Here is an 18,411-nt window from a genome sequence, read left to right as displayed (position 1 = left end):
TGGATGTGCATTATGAGTGGAGTTCCACATGGATCAGTTTTGGGACTGGCTCTCTTCAATATTTTCATCTGTGATTTAGAAAATGGCACAGAGAGTACACTTATAAAGTTTGCAGATGACATCAAGCTGGGAGGGATTGCAAATGATTTGGAGTATTGGAGTATAATTCGAAGTGATCTAGACAAATGGTCTGAAGTAAATAGGATTAAATTAAATAAGAACAAATACTAAGTACTCCACTTATGAAGAAACCACCAGTTGCACACATACAAAATATAAAATGACTACCTAGGAAGAAATACTGCTAAAGGGATTTAGAGGTCATAGTGGATAATGGTTTTGAAGCAGGCAGACAATGTGACAAGGAACAAACCAAAATTCATTATATATACTATATATTTCATTAACTTATAAAAATGAGCTGTTCATTTTTAAGTGTAAAATGTAAAAATGGTTTTTCATTTCATTTTCAGGGACAGTTACATGAAAAAAAGTATGCTCAGTTACCTGAAAAAAGCATATTCACTAGTGTGATTACTAGTCTATGTTGAAATTGGAACTATTATCATCCACCAGCACTGGGCACCAAATATGTGGACATGGTCCTTAATGATAGGATAGAGTGGTGCAGGTGATCAGAGGAAGTAAACGTTGCCTGTTGGTGGTATGACTAGCAAACCAATAGAAATAAGAGTGGTTGGCCGAAGAAAATACTTAGAGAACAAAACAGGTCAGGGATTGGAATGCTGACAAGGGAAATGATTTGGAGAGGATCTTTATCTAAAAAATGTCCCCATGCAGACATAAGTTGGAGAGCCACTATTGTAAATGATCCAAATACAAGTAACTCATTGGGGTCTGTCTTATGTGCTTTCAATAGCAATATACCAGAGGAATAATTATATCAGTAGAGGTACAAGAGCCACTAGATGCTAGAGTTAGAAAATATTGTTTTGAATCTTTCTACCATTTAAAGAAATGGAGACTTGATACTGAATAGCTAACTAAACGCCTTCTAGATTAATGCTTTATAAGGTCTGTGCAGGCCAATTGGCCCTCATTAATGCCTTCAAAAATAATTGGAGGAACTTCACACAGCTAATATTCAAGTTTGTAATTCAAAAACTATTGACATCAGTTGGAATATTTCCACTGACTTTGATGGTATTTGAACTGGACCCAAAAAGAATAATTTTGTTGTGCTTTTCCTAAGGAGTTGGATGTGTAATTTGGTAAACTCATGAGAAGTCACTGTCTTTTTAATGGAGTCTCCTCCTAATCAGTTGTAGGAGACGGGGGAAAGGAAATTAGAGGCTGAGCCGAGTAAAAGTAAATAGTGCACATAAGGACAAGGGAAAAAAGTCACATGGCTGTAGCAGGGACTTCTTAGCTTTTCAGTTTTTGTTCCATGGAGCTTACGGAAGTGTAATTGAAGACATCCCTTTCAATCTGTGAATGGAGAGAGAGGAAAAGTGTGAGTAAACAAAGGCAGAACGTAAATGTGGATGTATACTGCTCTACATATGCTAGGGTCTCTAAGTAATTTATAAGTATATGAAAACTACACTTTATGTTCTGCCTTAAACATACTGCATATTGTATTAAAATAAAAGAAAACTCTCCAAAGTTAGTTAGTGATGAAATTAAGATTTTTTTTGTGCCACCTTAATTCACCCCCCTCCTACAAATGTATTATATTAACGTGATCCTTTATGACACTGAAAACTGGTGGTGGGGCCAAGAATGGAGCTCTTCTCTCCTGGGTAAAAGTCTAAGGCTTTAAACGCAGGAAAACTTCCTTACTGTTTTTACAATCCTTTTGCTTTATTCACTATCCCATACATGAATGAGGGAAGATTCCTATAGAACTTAGCATATGGTCATGCAATTATAGACTGGATCTTGTATGAGTACAAGAGAGCTGAATTTTTTAAATGGAATTTACTATTTTGCTGCAGACTGGAACTCGCCATTTTGGTTTGTTTGCCTTGCCATGCTAAAATCTGCCTGCAGCTGTCTTTAACTCTTCTGCTTTTCCAGTGAACAGAACTGAATTAAAGCATTGTTGATCCTGGCCTAAGCATAGCCCTGCCTCTCTTTGGCACAGCAGATGGCTATGGTAAATATTTAATGTACATAAGTTAGGATTGCTACCTAATTTAGCAGATGCTTGTTGTGGAATTTGGTCCTGTTGTATGCAAAATATTTAAAACCCTGATTGCAGTTTATGAACAAATAGCCAGTATACGAATCCTGAGTTCCACCTCTATATTCAAACATGATTATAATACCCTAGAGCCGTGGTGTCCAACCAGTTCTGAAGCACTCTAGCCAACTAGCCGTACTCAAACGGCCAAATAGCCGCATGTGGTCCCCTCTGGTTCTCTGTCCAAAATTTTGGAACAAGCAAAGCAGAGACTGATCCTGAGATTCTACTGTTGGTTTTACTTTGAGCCTTGTGTATGCAAGGACTAGATTAAGAGCATTTAACTTGTATGGTGTGCTTTTTAGTGCTCATACTGTGCAGGTGCTGTCAACAAAATACATGATTGTATGTCCCACAATTGAGACTTAAGCAGATTTCAGTAGTGATGGAGAGAACACATCATTTTGTAGAAGTGGGAATACTTATGTTTGAAAGTTTCTGCCATTATAAAGGTAGAGTGCTTTCTGAAACTTTAAAGCTGTTTGGGTTTTTTGAAGAAAGGTTAGTATGAGTTTGCGCACAGCTGAAGCCAATTTGTGCTTATTTTGACAGAGCAGGTGGAGGATGAGTAGAAATAGCTGTGGTTGAGAAGATGACCACTTCTGTGTTGCTGAGTTATGGCTATGAACAACTATTGGGCTAGTTGGATGGCAGAGATTTTTCTTCCCTAGTGTCCTCTGATGTGCTATTCTTTGCCTCAAGGGTATTAAAAAAATATTTTGAAGCTTCAGATCTTACTATAAGGGAAAGAAAGGAATCTTTCTGATAGAGAAGTAGCAATAAAGAAAGTCTATAAAAATAAAGCTGCAGAGGAAATCATCTTGGAAGACATTGATTTGTTGACAATAATAATGTCCTTTGTATGCACTAGGTGAAACAGGAAACAGGAATTTCTCTCCTGAAAAAGAGCGCTCTCAACAGAATAATAGTAACATCGAGTTTTATTTATCTAACAAGTAAGAAATCCTAGTACAGGCATATAACATCGTGTAATGTGACTTTTCTATGTGCAGACTATACATAGTAGACTGCATTATTTAAGACTGCAAAGGAAAAGACAGCAAAAGGGTGGTGCAGAATTCAAACTGTTGATACACATTATTGTTAAAGAGCCCATTTCTAATCCCAGATCAGCTCATAATGAGAGAATTAGTACATGCATCTATACATATACTATCTATTTCCTCAGAGGTTTCCATTTGCTTTGTTCAGCTAGTGGAAGGAAAATAAGAAAAAATAGCTAAAGAGATAATGTGACTGCATTAAAACAAGCATGAAACAATAATATTCAAGCCTGCCATAAAAATGCTGAGCAAGCTTAGTGACTATTACTCTCTTATTGAATCCATTGTAATGCAGCTATTTGAACTAAAATGAATGATTCACATTGTAAAATATTGCAGTGCTTTTTGTATGTTTATAAATACTTTTGTAAGGACAGAACGTTTTTGTAGGACATTAACTTTCCTAAGTCTCGGAATCAAATTTATCGTTTCAGATAGTTACCACATCTATTTGATAGAATCTATGAATGTATTTTTTAAATTATATGTCAGGTGTCTATAATGTTATTACCACTCATCCACTGAGAGCCAAAAGCAAGCAGCTCTCATCTGCTACCTCTTCCAATCAATCTGTTCTGAACTCAGCTGCATTTTCAGCCATAGCTAGGGGCCCAGTGACCATGTTTAGCTTTATTTCTTGGAACTGGAAGAAGCCGTTGGGCCTTAAATTGCTGCCAAAAGAGCAGTGAGATGGACAGGATATAGGAGTCTTGAGGTCAGACATCCTGAGAACAAATTTCCAATGAAAAAGATAATCCAACAACTGTGCCCACCCCGACTGTGAACACTGGTGATCTCTTGGTATGCTTGAAGTGGCTGAAGGTAATTGTTTTTGACTTTGTGACTTAGATGGGCCATGGTGATTGGATCCAGGGTTTTGGTGTGACCTCAGCTTTACTCACAATGCACTTGAAATATGCAGCAGTGAAACACCAACACAATGGCAATAATGATCTCCTAAGCTGAATTGTCTGAGTGAATTATAACCCCTGTGCTTAAACCCATCAGACTAATGTCATATTTTCCAAAAAAAAGGGTGTCGTTTTCTTAAAAACCTTTCCATTTATGCAACATAATTAAGATACAATTTGACACGAAGTAGGCAAGTTGAGTTTTACATTTAAAAAAAAAGTTTTTCTTATCCAGGCTACTAACTGCTATTCTTGCAGTTAACATGTAACAGAAAAGGTCTTTTTGTCATTAATTTTCACAGATAGAATGTGAATATTATAACACTCATCTTGCATGAAATACAAGGTCTTGATGTTAGTTATCACTTGCCTGAGTTTAACAGCCCAGATTTGAATAACTTTAATTTCTATTTTAAGTCACATGTATGATTGGTTTAAATATATTTGAAATTGTGAAGTGATACACTAGCTACTGGGTCTCCTGCCAAGAAATGGTGAGAGAGACAAGCCTGATGATTAATATAACATAAAGATATTGCATATAAACATGGAAGTTTGAGATATCAGAGTTAACATAGTGGCAGATAAAAAGTGCCAGCATCAGTTAAGAGTTCAAAGGAAAATGTGGTTTGAGAGAAGCAAGCAGCTTCATTAAACTCTATTAATGTTTCCCAGTGGATAAATTTTGCATTTAAAGTAATGCTTTGCTTCCAGAGAGAGCAGCATTACTGAGCTTCAACTGATGATGCAAAGAGATTTACATGAGCTGAACATCTGTGATTTCCTGACTACTGACCTTGTAAATAAGATTTTTTGTTAGAATTGCGTTAGTTGAAGCTTTAATGGTTTGGATTTTTAAAACCAAAAGACAGCTGTTGGAATTTAATTCATTCTGTATCCTTACAGGATCTTCATTTTGGTGCCTACTGGACATTGTTCCTATAAAGAATGAGAAAGGAGACGTAGTACTGTTTCTGGCCTCTTTCAAAGATATAACAGATACAAAGGTGAAGATTACTCCAGAAGACAAAAAAGAAGGTCTGTATAGTTCCAACAAACACTGATAAATACTGTTGAAATGTCAGAATTTTGAGATTTCCACCATTATATGTAGGGGTCTCCTTTAAAATCCAAAGGAGTACATTGTGTAGGATTTCTGGGGGTAGAAATGTAACCAGAATCTAAGAACTAATGCTATGGAAAATACAGTGTTCCCCTTTTGATTGTTTTTAGTTATATTTTACTCCACAATCTGTAAGTTTTGAAGCATTGCCCTGAAGGAAATAGTCTGTAATTCAATATTAAATTCAGAAACAAAAATGTTTCTAAGAAGCATTTTGAAACAGAACTTCTCTGTTCTTAGAAGATCACTCCAAATGTTTCATCTTTATGCAAACAAAGTACCTTCACTTTTCAAAATGGAAAAAAATACATGTTCATATTTATTTCAAAACAGTGAAACATTGGAGAGAGCATTCTTTCCTCAAGAGCTAAAGTTTATTATGGATTTTCGTCAAGGCCCACTAACTTAGGAAGAAATGGTGTATCACTTCCGAACTAATTTTTTCATCTAAATGAGAAGTTATTAAGGATTTTTATTTCAATAGAGAGTTTCACTGGTAAGTCTTTGCACCTTGGTAATGATGAAAATCACTCATAAAACCATCTTTTTAGTATAATTGGGTTAATGATTTGTTTGCTGTTGTCAGGACACACACAAAGCAACAGAGTATGTTGATGAATCTAGATCTGAAAATGTAGCATTGTCTTATTAGACTAATTGTGGTTTTGTTTTAATTTGTGTTTAAAAATAATGGCATAATTCATTTTGAGACTGAGCCTTTAAATGTCTACAAATATACATTTTTTCTTGAATAAATGCCATGGCATTTCTAACATAACCAAATAAGGAATAAACAATATTCACACCTGCTTTAACCTTGACAGTAGCAATATGACATTTAAATTGTCAAGAATAGTCACCAAATAATAACTTTGGAAGAAAAGGCTCTCAGCCATATTCTCGTCTCATTTAAGTTTGTCCATGGATAAGATGGGGTTGGTATTCTGTATAATTGTTTTAAATTGTTACTCCAGCGTAAATGAGAATATAATTTGGATCCTGGCTTTTGTCATTCCTCTGAGTGTCAGGAATCCAGAACAGCAGAGCTTGAGAAATATAATTAATGGTTATGGTGGGGTTATATTTTAGAATTCATGTGGGACGTGCCTATCTGCTGGAGTTACTTTTAGTGGGGGTGTTTTCTCAAACCCCCATATATTGGCTATGTGTTCTCTGAACTACACTAGAACAACATGGACATCCTTCTTAAACTCTCTTGTGCCCCACCTCCTTATTCTACAGGACTTTTGAATTTTGGCATTCACTGAAAACTGATCCTACTCTTCCTGGAAATATGAACAGTCTAACAAAATGAAAATTACATGCAAGCCATTACATTAATAAGGTTAATATATTTATCTTATAATTTGGAAAAGAGAAAATGTTACCCTTTTCTTGTGAACATACATATTAAATCACTATAAATTGTAGAGACGTCTACTTTTCCTCACAATTTGACAAATAGGTTTACATTTGAATCATTTTTCCTCAAATCTTATAAAATGGAAGTATTTTTAAATACAGTAAACTTCCGATAATCCGGCACCTTTAGGACCCAGGGGGTGCCGGATTATCAGATATGCTGGACTATCAGAAGGGGGGGGCTATGAGGGGTCTGGAGTGGGGTGGGAGGGGATGCCACCCCAGGCCCCTCATAGCCCCCCCCTACGATAGTCCGGCTCTGCCCCAGCCGTCCCCGATTCAGCCGCTGCTGAAACAGATCAGCGGCTGATTCCAGGAAGCCCGGGGCAGAGCTGCTCTGCCCAGGGCTTCCTGGAATCAGCCGCTGATCTGTTTCAGCAGCGGCTGAATCGGGGACCCCTGGGGCAGAGCAGCTGGGGTCCTGCTGGGTTGGTCCCGCAGTGCTGAGGGGCGTGCTACGAGACCAATCCCCCAGCACCCCAGCTGCTCTGCCCCAGCGTTCGGATTCAGCCTGCTGGTGAAACTGATGCTGCTGGTCAGTTTCAGCAGCAGCTGAATCCCGACGCCTGGGGCAAAACAGCTGGGGTGCTGCCGGATTGGTCCCATAGCGCCGCCCCTCAGCGCTGCGGGACCAACTTGGCAGCACCCTAGCTGCTCTGCCCCAGGGGTCCTCGAGTCAGCTGCTGCTGAAACAGATCAGCAGCTGATTCCAGGAAGCCCGGGGCAGAGCTGCTCTGCCCCGGGCTTCCTGGAATCAGCTGCTGATCTGTTTCAGCAGCGGCTGAATCGGGGACCCGTGGGGTAGAGCAGCTGGGGTCCTGCCGGGTTGGTCCCGCAGCGTCAAAGGACGGCGCTGCAGGACCAATCCGGCAGCACTCCAGCTGCTCTGCCCCAGGTGTCCCCAAGAGCTGCTGGGGTGCTGCCGGGTTGGTCCCGCAGCCCCTAGGGGCAGCGCTACGAGACCAACCCAGCAGCACCCCAGGTGTTCTGCTCCCGGCTTCCCCAATTCAGCTGCTGGTCAGTTTCAGCAGCAGCTGAATGGGAGAAGCCTGTCCGGCTGCCCCAGCACTTCCAGGTTCCTGATGGTGCCGGACCATCAGGAGTCCCGGAGCATTGGATGCCGGACTAATGGAGTTTTACTGTACTATACTTCTTGTGAAGAACATCATTTGTGAATTTCTCCACCAGGAATGTTTAAAAAAAATAAGAAAGAAAGAAAAAGATTTTGAAGTAGGACCTAGTCCTTTTATTAGATAACCTCTACATCCATTCTCAACCAGTCCTTTTCACCTCAAAGTAGAATCCATCTCATATCTGGATCTAATTTATCTCTGAAACTTAAAACATCTTCCATCTACAAAAGCTTTAGGGAAATAAAGGTTATTAAAATGTGGTGCATGTGTGTGGGCCTTGCAGGGGAGAGATTATTTGAAGATGTGTGGTCTGAAGACTAATGATTCTCATTCCGAGAGATGCATATCTCCATAGTACAGTAATTACTAAGCCTCATGAAATGGTTAAATTATCATTTGAAATGGGAATAATTTATTTCAGTTCTTCTTTTGAAAAAAAGACTAATATTGTTTTTCAATCTCGAACAGCGTAGATTCATATTCAGCTCTCAGAAATGGAAGGAGACAGTGCTTCTTAGTTTTCCATAAATAGTCTTAAGCTGTAAATAAAGATAATGAAATATAAAACAGCTTAGAACTCATGCATGTTATTGCGAATTTTAAATGTATACTTAGGGCTTGTCTGCATGGTGAGTTGGTCTCCACTAGATATGTGAAAATTGTGGAACACATAAACGTATTGCCCTCTAACTGACCTATGTAGACACTACAGTTGCACCCTACACATTCGCATGTGTGCATTAATGTAGAAATGACTACATTAAGGCACCCTGGTGAGCATTCAGTGCATACTAGCAAGGTCTACACAGGCCTGTGAATAGGCAACAAGTAAGCGTGGACTAAAATTTAACACCTCCCCTCCCTCCCCATGTGGACTAAAGCAAGCTCAGTGGCAGGGTGCTTTGGATCATCTGCAGGCCTCTTGGTCTGGGCCTCCACCCCCAGCCATTCTGTTAATTGACAGTGTCCCAGCCCTCTGGGTGACATCTTAGCTGGACTAGCCTCAGATAGCAACCCCTAGCTCTACCATCCTCAGGGCCAGGGATCATAACTCTAGGCTAGGTCATGGGACCTGGGGCCTTTCTCTTAAAAGTTGAAGTGGCATGCACCAGCCTATGTTCAGCCAGGCCACTTGCTCACCTTCCCCTGGGCCTCTTCCTACCACCCTTGCATATCAGGTTGAGGCATAGTCTTTGTTTCCAAGCCCCGAAAGTCTAGGGCTGATACCTGGGGCCTTCCTGAGCCTTTGGCCACAGTTCTTCCCCCCCACTCTTGGGGGGGGGGGGGGTTGTAAGAGCCAAGGGAAAACTGGTAGCTAGGTCCCTTAGGGAGACATTTTTTCTCCTGCTTTTGCAGAGTAGTGTTCTGCAAACACCCTTTCACCTCTTCACATGCTGCTGCTAGAGCTCCCTTTATACTGATTTTTCTCCTCAGGAGCATGCATGGCAGCAGAACAGTACCATACATAAGAAGGGTCGGGGGCCACCCCCCGACTCCTGCATGTGGGGCAGGAGGAAGTGTTGCTCCAGGTCCCACACCTCTCTAGGGATGGTTCTGGGGGGTAGGGCTCCCCTGGCTCAATACTGTTCCATCCTTTCCTCTGTCTTGGCCTTAGAATGGGGTTTGTAAACCCCATCACAAGCCCATAGACCCTGGGATAGGGCAGCAGGTGGTGTTCAGGATGGGGGTTCAGGTTGTGGGCTAGGGATGTAAAATCCAGTTTAATTAGTTAACCGGTTAAATATTAAGGCTACATCTACACTGGCAGCTTCTTGCGCAAGAACTGTTTTGTGGAAGAGTTCTTGTGAAAAACGTCTTCCACAAGAGCACGTCTACACTGTCATGTGCTTTTGCTCAAGAGTGTCTATGGCAGTGTGGACACTCTTGCTCAAGAAAGCTCTGACGGCCATTTTAGCCATAGGGGTTTCTGGTGCAAGAAATTCATATTGCCTGTCTACCCTGCCCTCTTGCACAAGAGGGCTAATTCCTCGTAGGGAGAGGAATAATTATTCCAGAAAAAAGCCTTGTTTTCCGACGCTGTACTATAAATTTACTTGCGCAAGAACATGCGTTCACTGTAGACACTCGGCAAGTTTTTGCACAAGAACAGCTGTGCTTGCTTAAGAAGCCACCAGTGTAGACGTAGCCTAAGTGTAACCAGTTAACCAATTAAATGGGGGATGAGGGGCAGTCACTCCAGCCCAGCTGGGTTGGAGCAGCCCTCCCACCCACTGCAGCTGAGTGGGAACAGCTCCTTTGCTGCAGCTGGGGGCTGCTCCCACAGTGCTGGAGCATCCTTCTGTTGGTGACAGTCGGGGGGCTGCTCCACCACCCACTGATTAAATGTAACCGGTAAGCATCACCCGTTAAGAGTGATGCTTGCTGGTTAGTCAGTTAACCATTCACATCCTAGTGTGGACTCAGGTGGAGGGTGAGGCTTAGGGCTTAGGCAGCAGGTTGAGATGCAAGGTCTGGTAGGGGTCTAGGGAAGGGGGCTGGGAATGAAGGAGGGGAGCTCAGGGCAAGGGATTCAACTGCATTTTTGCTTTCAGGAACCACCCCCTGCAGCTCCCATTGTCCTGCACCTTTCTTCATAAAGGTGTTTACTAATAGGGTTTTCTTCCAATCTTTGCTGTCTTCTCTCTGCCCTATTCAGAAAAAACCTTCAACTAGCTATTTATTAGACATAATCAGAAAGAACATAGCAAAACTTTCTGATTTCTAAATTATCAGGCATGCCATTTGCAGCCATTGCTTTGAGTTCCTGTCATCTGTTCCACCCTATCCCTCAACGTACCAGTGCATCTACCATCTCAAAGATTTTTAATGATCTCTTAAAGGTCATATCAGGATATCTACTCCAACTGTATCTGCCTTATCTTATCTGCTGATTTTAATGTTGTCTATCATGCCTTCCTTCTTGAAATCTTGTCCTCCATGGGCTTTCAAGATGATGGTCTCCCCTGGTATCCTATTTCTCTGACTACTTCTTTGGCATCTCCTCCACCATGTTTTCCTCCTATTTCCATAGGACCCCATTATTGGTCTCTCCTCTTCTTGCTCTAAACTCTTTATTTGGGTGATCCCATCTGCTTACACAGCTTCATACTATTTTTATACTAGTTGATTGCCAAATTAAGTGTCCATTCTTGTCTAATTTTACTTCACCTATACTCAAAGCTCAGCCTCAGTTTAAGGGGCATGTCTATATTGTTCTAGTGTAGTATAGAGAACACATAGCGAACATATGGGGTTTCTGACTGTCTTGCAAGCAATTCAAATTTAACATGACCAAAAAAGAGCACCTCACAATGCCAGCCTTGAAATGGCCACTCATCTACTTCTGTATCAAACAGCTGTTTGTATGTATGTAAATTTGTTCCTGAATTAATCTGTATTCTCATTTTCTTTTCCCAAAAATCTATTGTTGCTATGAAGCCTGTAAGAAATCATTCAAGCATAGCTATGTTGTGCAATAGCTAACCAATGCAGCCACTGGAATGACAGACTTGAAACTGCATATATAACATAGCAAGAAATTTGTAATATTTACTCCTCAGACCTGATTCAACCCCCTATATACTGTCAGAGTAACTAAATATAAACCAGAAAGTGGCTGTAAATACATATGATGAATGCCCACTGACTTTTTAATGGCTGCATGATCCTTAATTCTTGAGGATACTTAACAACACGTTCTATACTAAAGATTTGATTCTGCTATTATTCTTCATAACAGTTCCCACTGCAGTCAGTGCTGCCAGCTCGGGCAATGGCAGGACACTGATACAGATATACATATGCATAGCACCATAAGTCAGAAAAAATGCATTTAAGGGACAGTAATAGTCTATCCCACAGCTGCTATGGCAATCTGCTACTGTCTTTTAAGAGTGATTGCTATGCATTTGCTGCCTCTGTCTTTTAATCAACAAGCTCTTTTGATGGTTAGTAGGCATGATGCAACCTTCAACCATTTACACTGTTAATTTGCCTTTACATAAATAGATTGGTTTCCCCAACTCAGTAACGTATCAGAGAAATCTCACCATCCTCCTTCTATTTAAAATTACCTATAATCAAGCACAGTTGCAAAAGAGAGCTTTTCAACACCCCCTCCGTCAGATTTGGAATACTGTAACAAAATCAGTGGTCTTTTCTTTCTGAAATAGAATATCTCTTAGTTTAGAAAATAGGCCTTTCCTGTCTGAAGGAAAGGGAAATAGTAGTTTTGTGAGGTAATACTGTGTACTAAGTGGGCTAAATTCTCTGGGCTAAATTCTGATTTTTTGCTTACATCTGTTTAAATGTTTAGTAACTCCATTGAAAGCAAGCAGATTTAAACTGGAATTATTGAGATCAGATTCTGGTCCTCAGTGTTGGAAAATTTAGGGCTCTATTCCACTTTGGGTACATCTACACTACAGCATTATTTCAAAATATCTAATTTAGAAATAGTTATTTTGAAATAAGATATTTCGAAATAACATGTCTAAACACAAAATGCATTTAGAAATAGCATTTTGCTATTTCAAAATAGTGTATCCACACTGAGTGGATGCTGAATCACCTTTAAGGCCGGAACCAGGTCCAGCAGGGCATCAGGTCAGGAGTTACTTTGTTTGGCTGCTGCCTGAGGCTATCTGAGGACTTGCTTAAAGGGATGAACCCCCCCCCCCCCCCCCGACAGCCGATTCTCAGCTTTCCCTGCTTGCTTGCCTACCTTGATGAGGGACAGCAAAGCATTTTTTTCTCTGCATGCTCTGTTTGCCCTCACTCAGGACACCACAGCACTCTGCAGAATGGAGCCAGAGCTGCCCCTGGATACTCTGGTGGTTCTCTTGGATGCATTGCTGTGAGCCTGGCTGCCATCCATGAGGTCCATCGGGGGGGCTGTCAGTATCCAGGAGGCCCTGCAGGAGAACTTGCACACTGAGGAGCACTAACAGTCTCCCTGGTCTGCCCCACTGGGGGCTTGTGCCTCATTCCTCCCTCATATCCTTCCACTTACCCCTCCCTAGCCCCCTTTCCTGATATAAAATAAAATACGCATATTTTCATGAACACAAACTCCCTGTATTTAACAAAACTTGCAGGGGTGGGAGGAGTGAAACTCTGGTGAGACTGAGGAAAGAAGGTGGGAGAAGGGAGGAGAGAGGGTGGGAGAGGGAGGGGGAAACCTGGGAGGAGGGAAGCAAGGGGAAGACAGGGGAGGGAAAGCTCAGGGTTGGGGGTCTCGCTGGGCCAACTATCTCCCAGCACCATGGGTGCGGGGGCCTCTCCATCCCGGGGGAGGGGGTAGGGAGGGAATGGAGGGTGTGGAGGGAGAAGCCAGAGGGGGAGAAGGAGTGGGAGGAGGAGCGGTAGCTGGGGAGGCAGCAGGTGCTGGAGCAGCAGGAGGCAGCACGCTCTGCACCAGGGTCTGCGGGTGCTGGCAGATGGCACGACCCTGGGCAAGCTGCTTCCACCAGAGCTGCAGTGCTGGAGGGTGCGGTGCAGGGCTTGCAGTGCCCTCAGGTGCTGCTGTTGGTACCCCTCCACTGCACGGGTGGGCCTGCAGAGTCCTTGGGTGTGGGAGCATGTCCTGGGCAGTGTGATGCACCCTGCACATGAAACTGGTGTGGCTGTGGAGAAACAAGAGAAGTGGTAAGTTATCCCTGGGGACACAGTGGGTGAAGCCCAGCCCCCCTCTGCAAGGTGAGGATGACCATTCCCTGCACCATCAGAGCTGATGTGCTTGCACAGAGGCCATGTTTGGAATGTCTTGCTATCCCCAGGAGTAGGAGCTGCCCCAAGACCGCACCCATGCCCCTGTTCTGTATATAGTGTGGATGTGGGGGGAAGGGGCAGATGTCCTCTGCCTCTGTGTAGAGTGGCCTTGTGGAGGGAGGGCGTCCTGCTGTGTCCCACCCTGGAGTCAGGAGAATGTCATGCCACTTTACGCACACGTGTGGCTAACAGGGTAAGGCCCTTCTGTGGCAGCCAGGGGCCACATGCCCAGGGGTGGCATGGCACACGCTCGAACATGCACAGGTTGCTGTGTGAACCATGGACAGCAAGGCCCACACATGAAGTCCATGGCTTCCATCCCCGTCCCCCACATAAGAGGACAGTGATGGCACTCACCAGTTGTTGCCTCCCCGGCTTTGGATGACACCGGCGACAGGTCAGCTGGGGTGGCTCGGTGGTCCTGGATGCTCAGCATGCTACATCTGGTCTGCTGCAGCTCGTGGCTCTCCTCCTCCTCCTCCTCCTCCTCCTCAATGCCCTGGTCAGGGCCCTCTGCACCAGAGTCAATGACCACCTGGAGGGCATGGACTGTCCTGCCCCCCAGGATGCGGTCCAGGGCGTCAAAATAGGGGCAGATCTCTCGGTCTGTCCCTGGTTGGAAGCTGCCTCCTGTGGCCCTGGTATATGCCTGCTGAAGCTCTTTTATTTTCATCTGCACCTGCTCCTGGATGCGGATGTGGCCTTTGCTGGCGATGCTCGCAGCTATTATGCCATAGACAGTTGAATTCCTCCATCTAGTGTGGAGATCATGGATGTTGGGAGCATCCTCCCAAACCTCAGTGAGGTCCATGATCTCTGCCCTGGACCAGGAAAGTGCCTGCCTTTTCCAGGCCCTGGCAGACTCCTGGGAGCTGGGTGACTGGTCCTTGGGAGCAGTGGAGGGCTGGCTGCCAGTGGCTGCTTGATTCATGCTGGGGCCACTGAGTCAGGGGCAGCAAATGCTGACTCTGGACTGCCAAGCCTGGAGCTGGCACAGATACTGTGGCCAGACTCTACCCCTTTAAGGTCTCTGGGGAGGGGAGAGGGAGAGGAGTTTTCTTGGTTGAGGCCAGAGTGGCCAGCAGGGCATCCTGGGAAGGGCTGGAGGCCCTCTATTTCAAAATAGCCCCTATTCCAAGTCTACACACTGCCTATTTTGAAATAGCAATTTCGAAATAGGAGCTATTCCTCGTGGATTGAGATTTACCAATTTCAAAATAAGCCCTCCGCTATTTTGAATTGATTTCAAAATAGCGGATGGCTTATGTAGACGCTAGGAAAGTTATTTCAAAATAACGTCTGTTATTTCAAAATAACTTTGCTGTGTAGACATACCCTTTCTCTGGAGGTCACAGTTGTTTTTGAGAGCATAACTCAGCTAAAGAAGTAAAACTTGAGTCCAAGTTGTCAATTCATTTCTTTATCTGAAACCTGTATGTTTTTTTCTGGTGGAGAAAATTAGGTATTGGTGAGAGGGGCAATGTTCATTGTGACAGATCTTCCACAGTGTCTTGTGACCATTGTATTAAGTTTATGAATGTTTTTTGTGTGATTGACTTCTTCTCCTCTGCGGGGGAGGATTATCCTATCTCCTCCAGGAACTAAAAGTAGCAGAGGGTAATTACCTCTGGTAATTGTGGGTGGGTGGGTGGGTGGTTAAGGCTGCATAGCCCCCTAGAGAAGTTAAATGAGTTCTTCACATCAGTCTTCATGGCAGAAGATATGAGGGGGATTCCCAAACACCTTGGCCATTCTTTCTTATGTGACAAATCTAAGAAATTGTCCTGGATTGAGGAGGTTTTAGAGCAAACTGATAAATTAAACTATAAGAAGACACTAGGACTAGATGGTATTCACCCAAGAATTCTGCAATTTCACATTTGAATTCCTTCCAAACTAATAATTGTGGTTCATAACTTGTTTTTTTTAAACCATCTTCTGTAACAGATTACTAGAGGATAGCTAATGTGACACCCATTTTTAAATCTTGGCAACTACAGGCCAGTAAGCCTGACTTCATACTGAGCAAACTGATTGAAACTATAGTAAAAAAACCCGGAATTGTCAGATCGATGAACATAGTTTGTTGGGAAAGAGTCAACAACATTTTTTTTTACAGGGAAATCATGCATTGCTAATCTATAGAATGCTTGGGGTGTGGTGAGTGAACCAGCATGTGGACGAAGGAGATCCAGTGGGTATTGTTTACTTAGATTTCCAGAAAGTCTGTGACAAGGTTCCTCATCAAAGGCTCGTAAGCAAAATAAACTGCCAAGGGATGAGAGAGACAGGTCCTCTGAGAGTTTGACAAAAGAGAAACAAAGAGTAGGAATAAATGGCCAGGTTTCAGAATGGAGAGAAGTAAATAGTGGTGTCCGCAGAGTTCTGTACTGGGACCAGTTCTATTCATCCTGTCCATAAATGATCTCGAAAAAGGGGTAAACAATGATATGGACAAATTTGTAGATGATACCAAACTACTCCAGACAGTTAAATCCAAAGCATACTGTGAAGAGCTACAAAGGGATCTCACAAAACTGGGTGATAGGGCAAACAATGGCAGATGAAAAATCTATGTTGATGAGTGCAAAGTAATGCACATTGGAAAACATAATCCCAACTGTACATATAAAATAATTGGGTCTAAATTAGCTGTTACTAGTTAGAAAGAGATCTTGGAGTCCTTCTGGATAGTTCTCTGAAAACATCCTCCCAGTGTGCAGCAGCATCAAACAAAGCTAATAGAATGTTGGGAAGCATTAAGGAAGATAGATAATAAATACTACTAATGTAATGCTGCTATATAAAGCCATGGTACACCCACATCTTGAATGCTGCATGCAGATGTGGCCATTCCAGCTCAAAAAAAGATATGTTGGATTTGGAAAAGGTTCAGAAAAGGGCAACAAAATGATTCAGGTATGCAACAGCTTCCACATGAGGGGAGATGAATATGGGAAACGACTAAGGGGAGACATGATAGATGTCCATAAAATCATGACTGTTGTGGAGAAGTAAATAAGGAGCAAATAACAATTCCTTCTCATAACACAAGGGCTACGTCTACACTGGCATGATTTTTCTGGAAATGCTTTTAACGGAAAAGTTTTCCGTTAAAAGCATTTTCGGAAAAGTGCGTCTAGATTGGCAGGACGCTTTTCCGGAAAAGCACTTTTTCTGGAAAAGCATCCGTGGCCAATCTAGACGCGCTTTTCCGCAAAAAAAGACCCGATAGTCACTTTTGTGATTGGGGCTTTTTTGCGGAAAATACTACTGTGCTGTCTACACTGGCCCTTTTCCGGAACAGTTTTCCAGAAAAAGACTTTTGCCCGAATGGGAGCAGCATAGTTTTTCCAGAAAAGCACTGATGATTTTACATTAGATTGTCAGTGCTTTTCCGGAAATTCAAGTGGCCAGTGTAGACAGCTGGCAAGTTTTTCCGGAAAAGTGGCTGATTTTTCTGGAATAACTTGCCAGTGTAGACACAGCGAAGAAGTGCTGCCGGGAAGGCTAAGACCAGGGATCTCAAACTCCCAACCCACAGACCATCCCTGGCAAGTGAAGTAGCATAGTCCTGGTGGGCCAGAAGGGGACCTGTCCATTCCTATCACCTAAGCCCCACACCTTCCTGCTGTGGAGAGAGTCAGGGCCCAGTCATCTCTCACACCCCTCATGATCCCTGGGGGGATGGGGTGTCATTAGGGAGATGGAGAGTAGATGGGATGGTAGCAGGAAGTGATGGGTTTTGGGAGACAGGAATGGAGAGGCTTCCCTTCTGGTCTACCAGGACTTCTAGGCTGGATTGTGCAACTGCTCCAGCTGCGGTCGTCCCCCTGGCTTGGAGTTTGAGACCCTTGGCCAAGACCATACTGGGGTTCAAAATAGAACTAGATAAATTCATTGGGGATAGGTTCATCAGTGGCCAATATCAGAGATGGGCAAGGATGGTGTCCCTAGCCTGTTTGTCAGAGGTTGGGAACAGGTGACAGGAAATTGATCACTTGATGATCACCTGTTCTGTTCATTCCTTTGGGGCACCTGGCATTGGTCACATTGAAAGACAGGATACTGGGCTAGGTGGACCATTGGTCTGACCTAGTATGACTATTCTTATGTCAAGCCAGTCTGCCTAATAGCCAGCTCCTGTGCATTGCTTTCTTTTCAAGGACAAGGAACAGTGTAATTGCCTGCAGTTACTACACAGCATTTGGTCAGGAGAGTGCATTTGTTCTGAAAATAAAACCCACACAGAGAGAACATTAAAAAACAATAGACATTCTTAACTATTCATTACATATACCAGACATTTTTCATTTTCACGTGGAGCGTCTGGTAGGCCAATGTCCCTTCTAGCCCTTCAGCAAAGTGGAGTTCCTTGTTAGAACCAAAAGTTCTGTCTGCTGAATCAAAAGGAAGACCCAGCATCAGTTTAGGCTCATCCTTTCATACCAAAAGCCCTTCCTTTATTTTCTAGTCTATGGAAAACGAATTCTGAGTTCGTATATGCTAGCCATGGGGAAGTGGAGGGGACCATCCCTTCGCAGCTCTTTACAATCCCACAGGCAATTACACCTCAGTGTTTAGTTCCTGGAGGAGCTGTGGGACTCCCCATGCCTCGTGGAGTACAACATAATCATAGCAAAACCATTCATACATTTAAAACAAAAGTCCCCAAATATATTGTTTATAGTACCAAGATCTGTCACGTTGTTGAGTCAATGCTTTTTGGTAGTTTGTAGGAGAGTCTAACCGTTGTCATGAAAGCTTAACATAGTTAAAATAA

At 43.0% G+C, this 18,411-nt stretch overlaps 1 protein-coding gene across 1 annotated transcript in view; it reads left to right on the top strand.

Annotated features, from left to right (window-relative positions):
• Positions 1–18,411, top strand: part of KCNH8 (potassium voltage-gated channel subfamily H member 8) — a 311,959-nt gene that overhangs the window by 106,026 nt on the left and 187,522 nt on the right. The window contains exon 3 of the mRNA XM_006120171.4: positions 5,088–5,219. Coding sequence (XP_006120233.2) covers positions 5,088–5,219 — 132 coding nt within the window. The remainder of the gene's footprint in view (positions 1–5,087; positions 5,220–18,411) is intronic.

This window comes from Pelodiscus sinensis, chromosome 2 (assembly GCF_049634645.1).
Source record: "Pelodiscus sinensis isolate JC-2024 chromosome 2, ASM4963464v1, whole genome shotgun sequence".
In the NCBI taxonomy this organism is placed as follows: domain Eukaryota; kingdom Metazoa; phylum Chordata; order Testudines; family Trionychidae; genus Pelodiscus; species Pelodiscus sinensis.
This window is presented reverse-complemented; position numbering and strand designations above follow the sequence as displayed.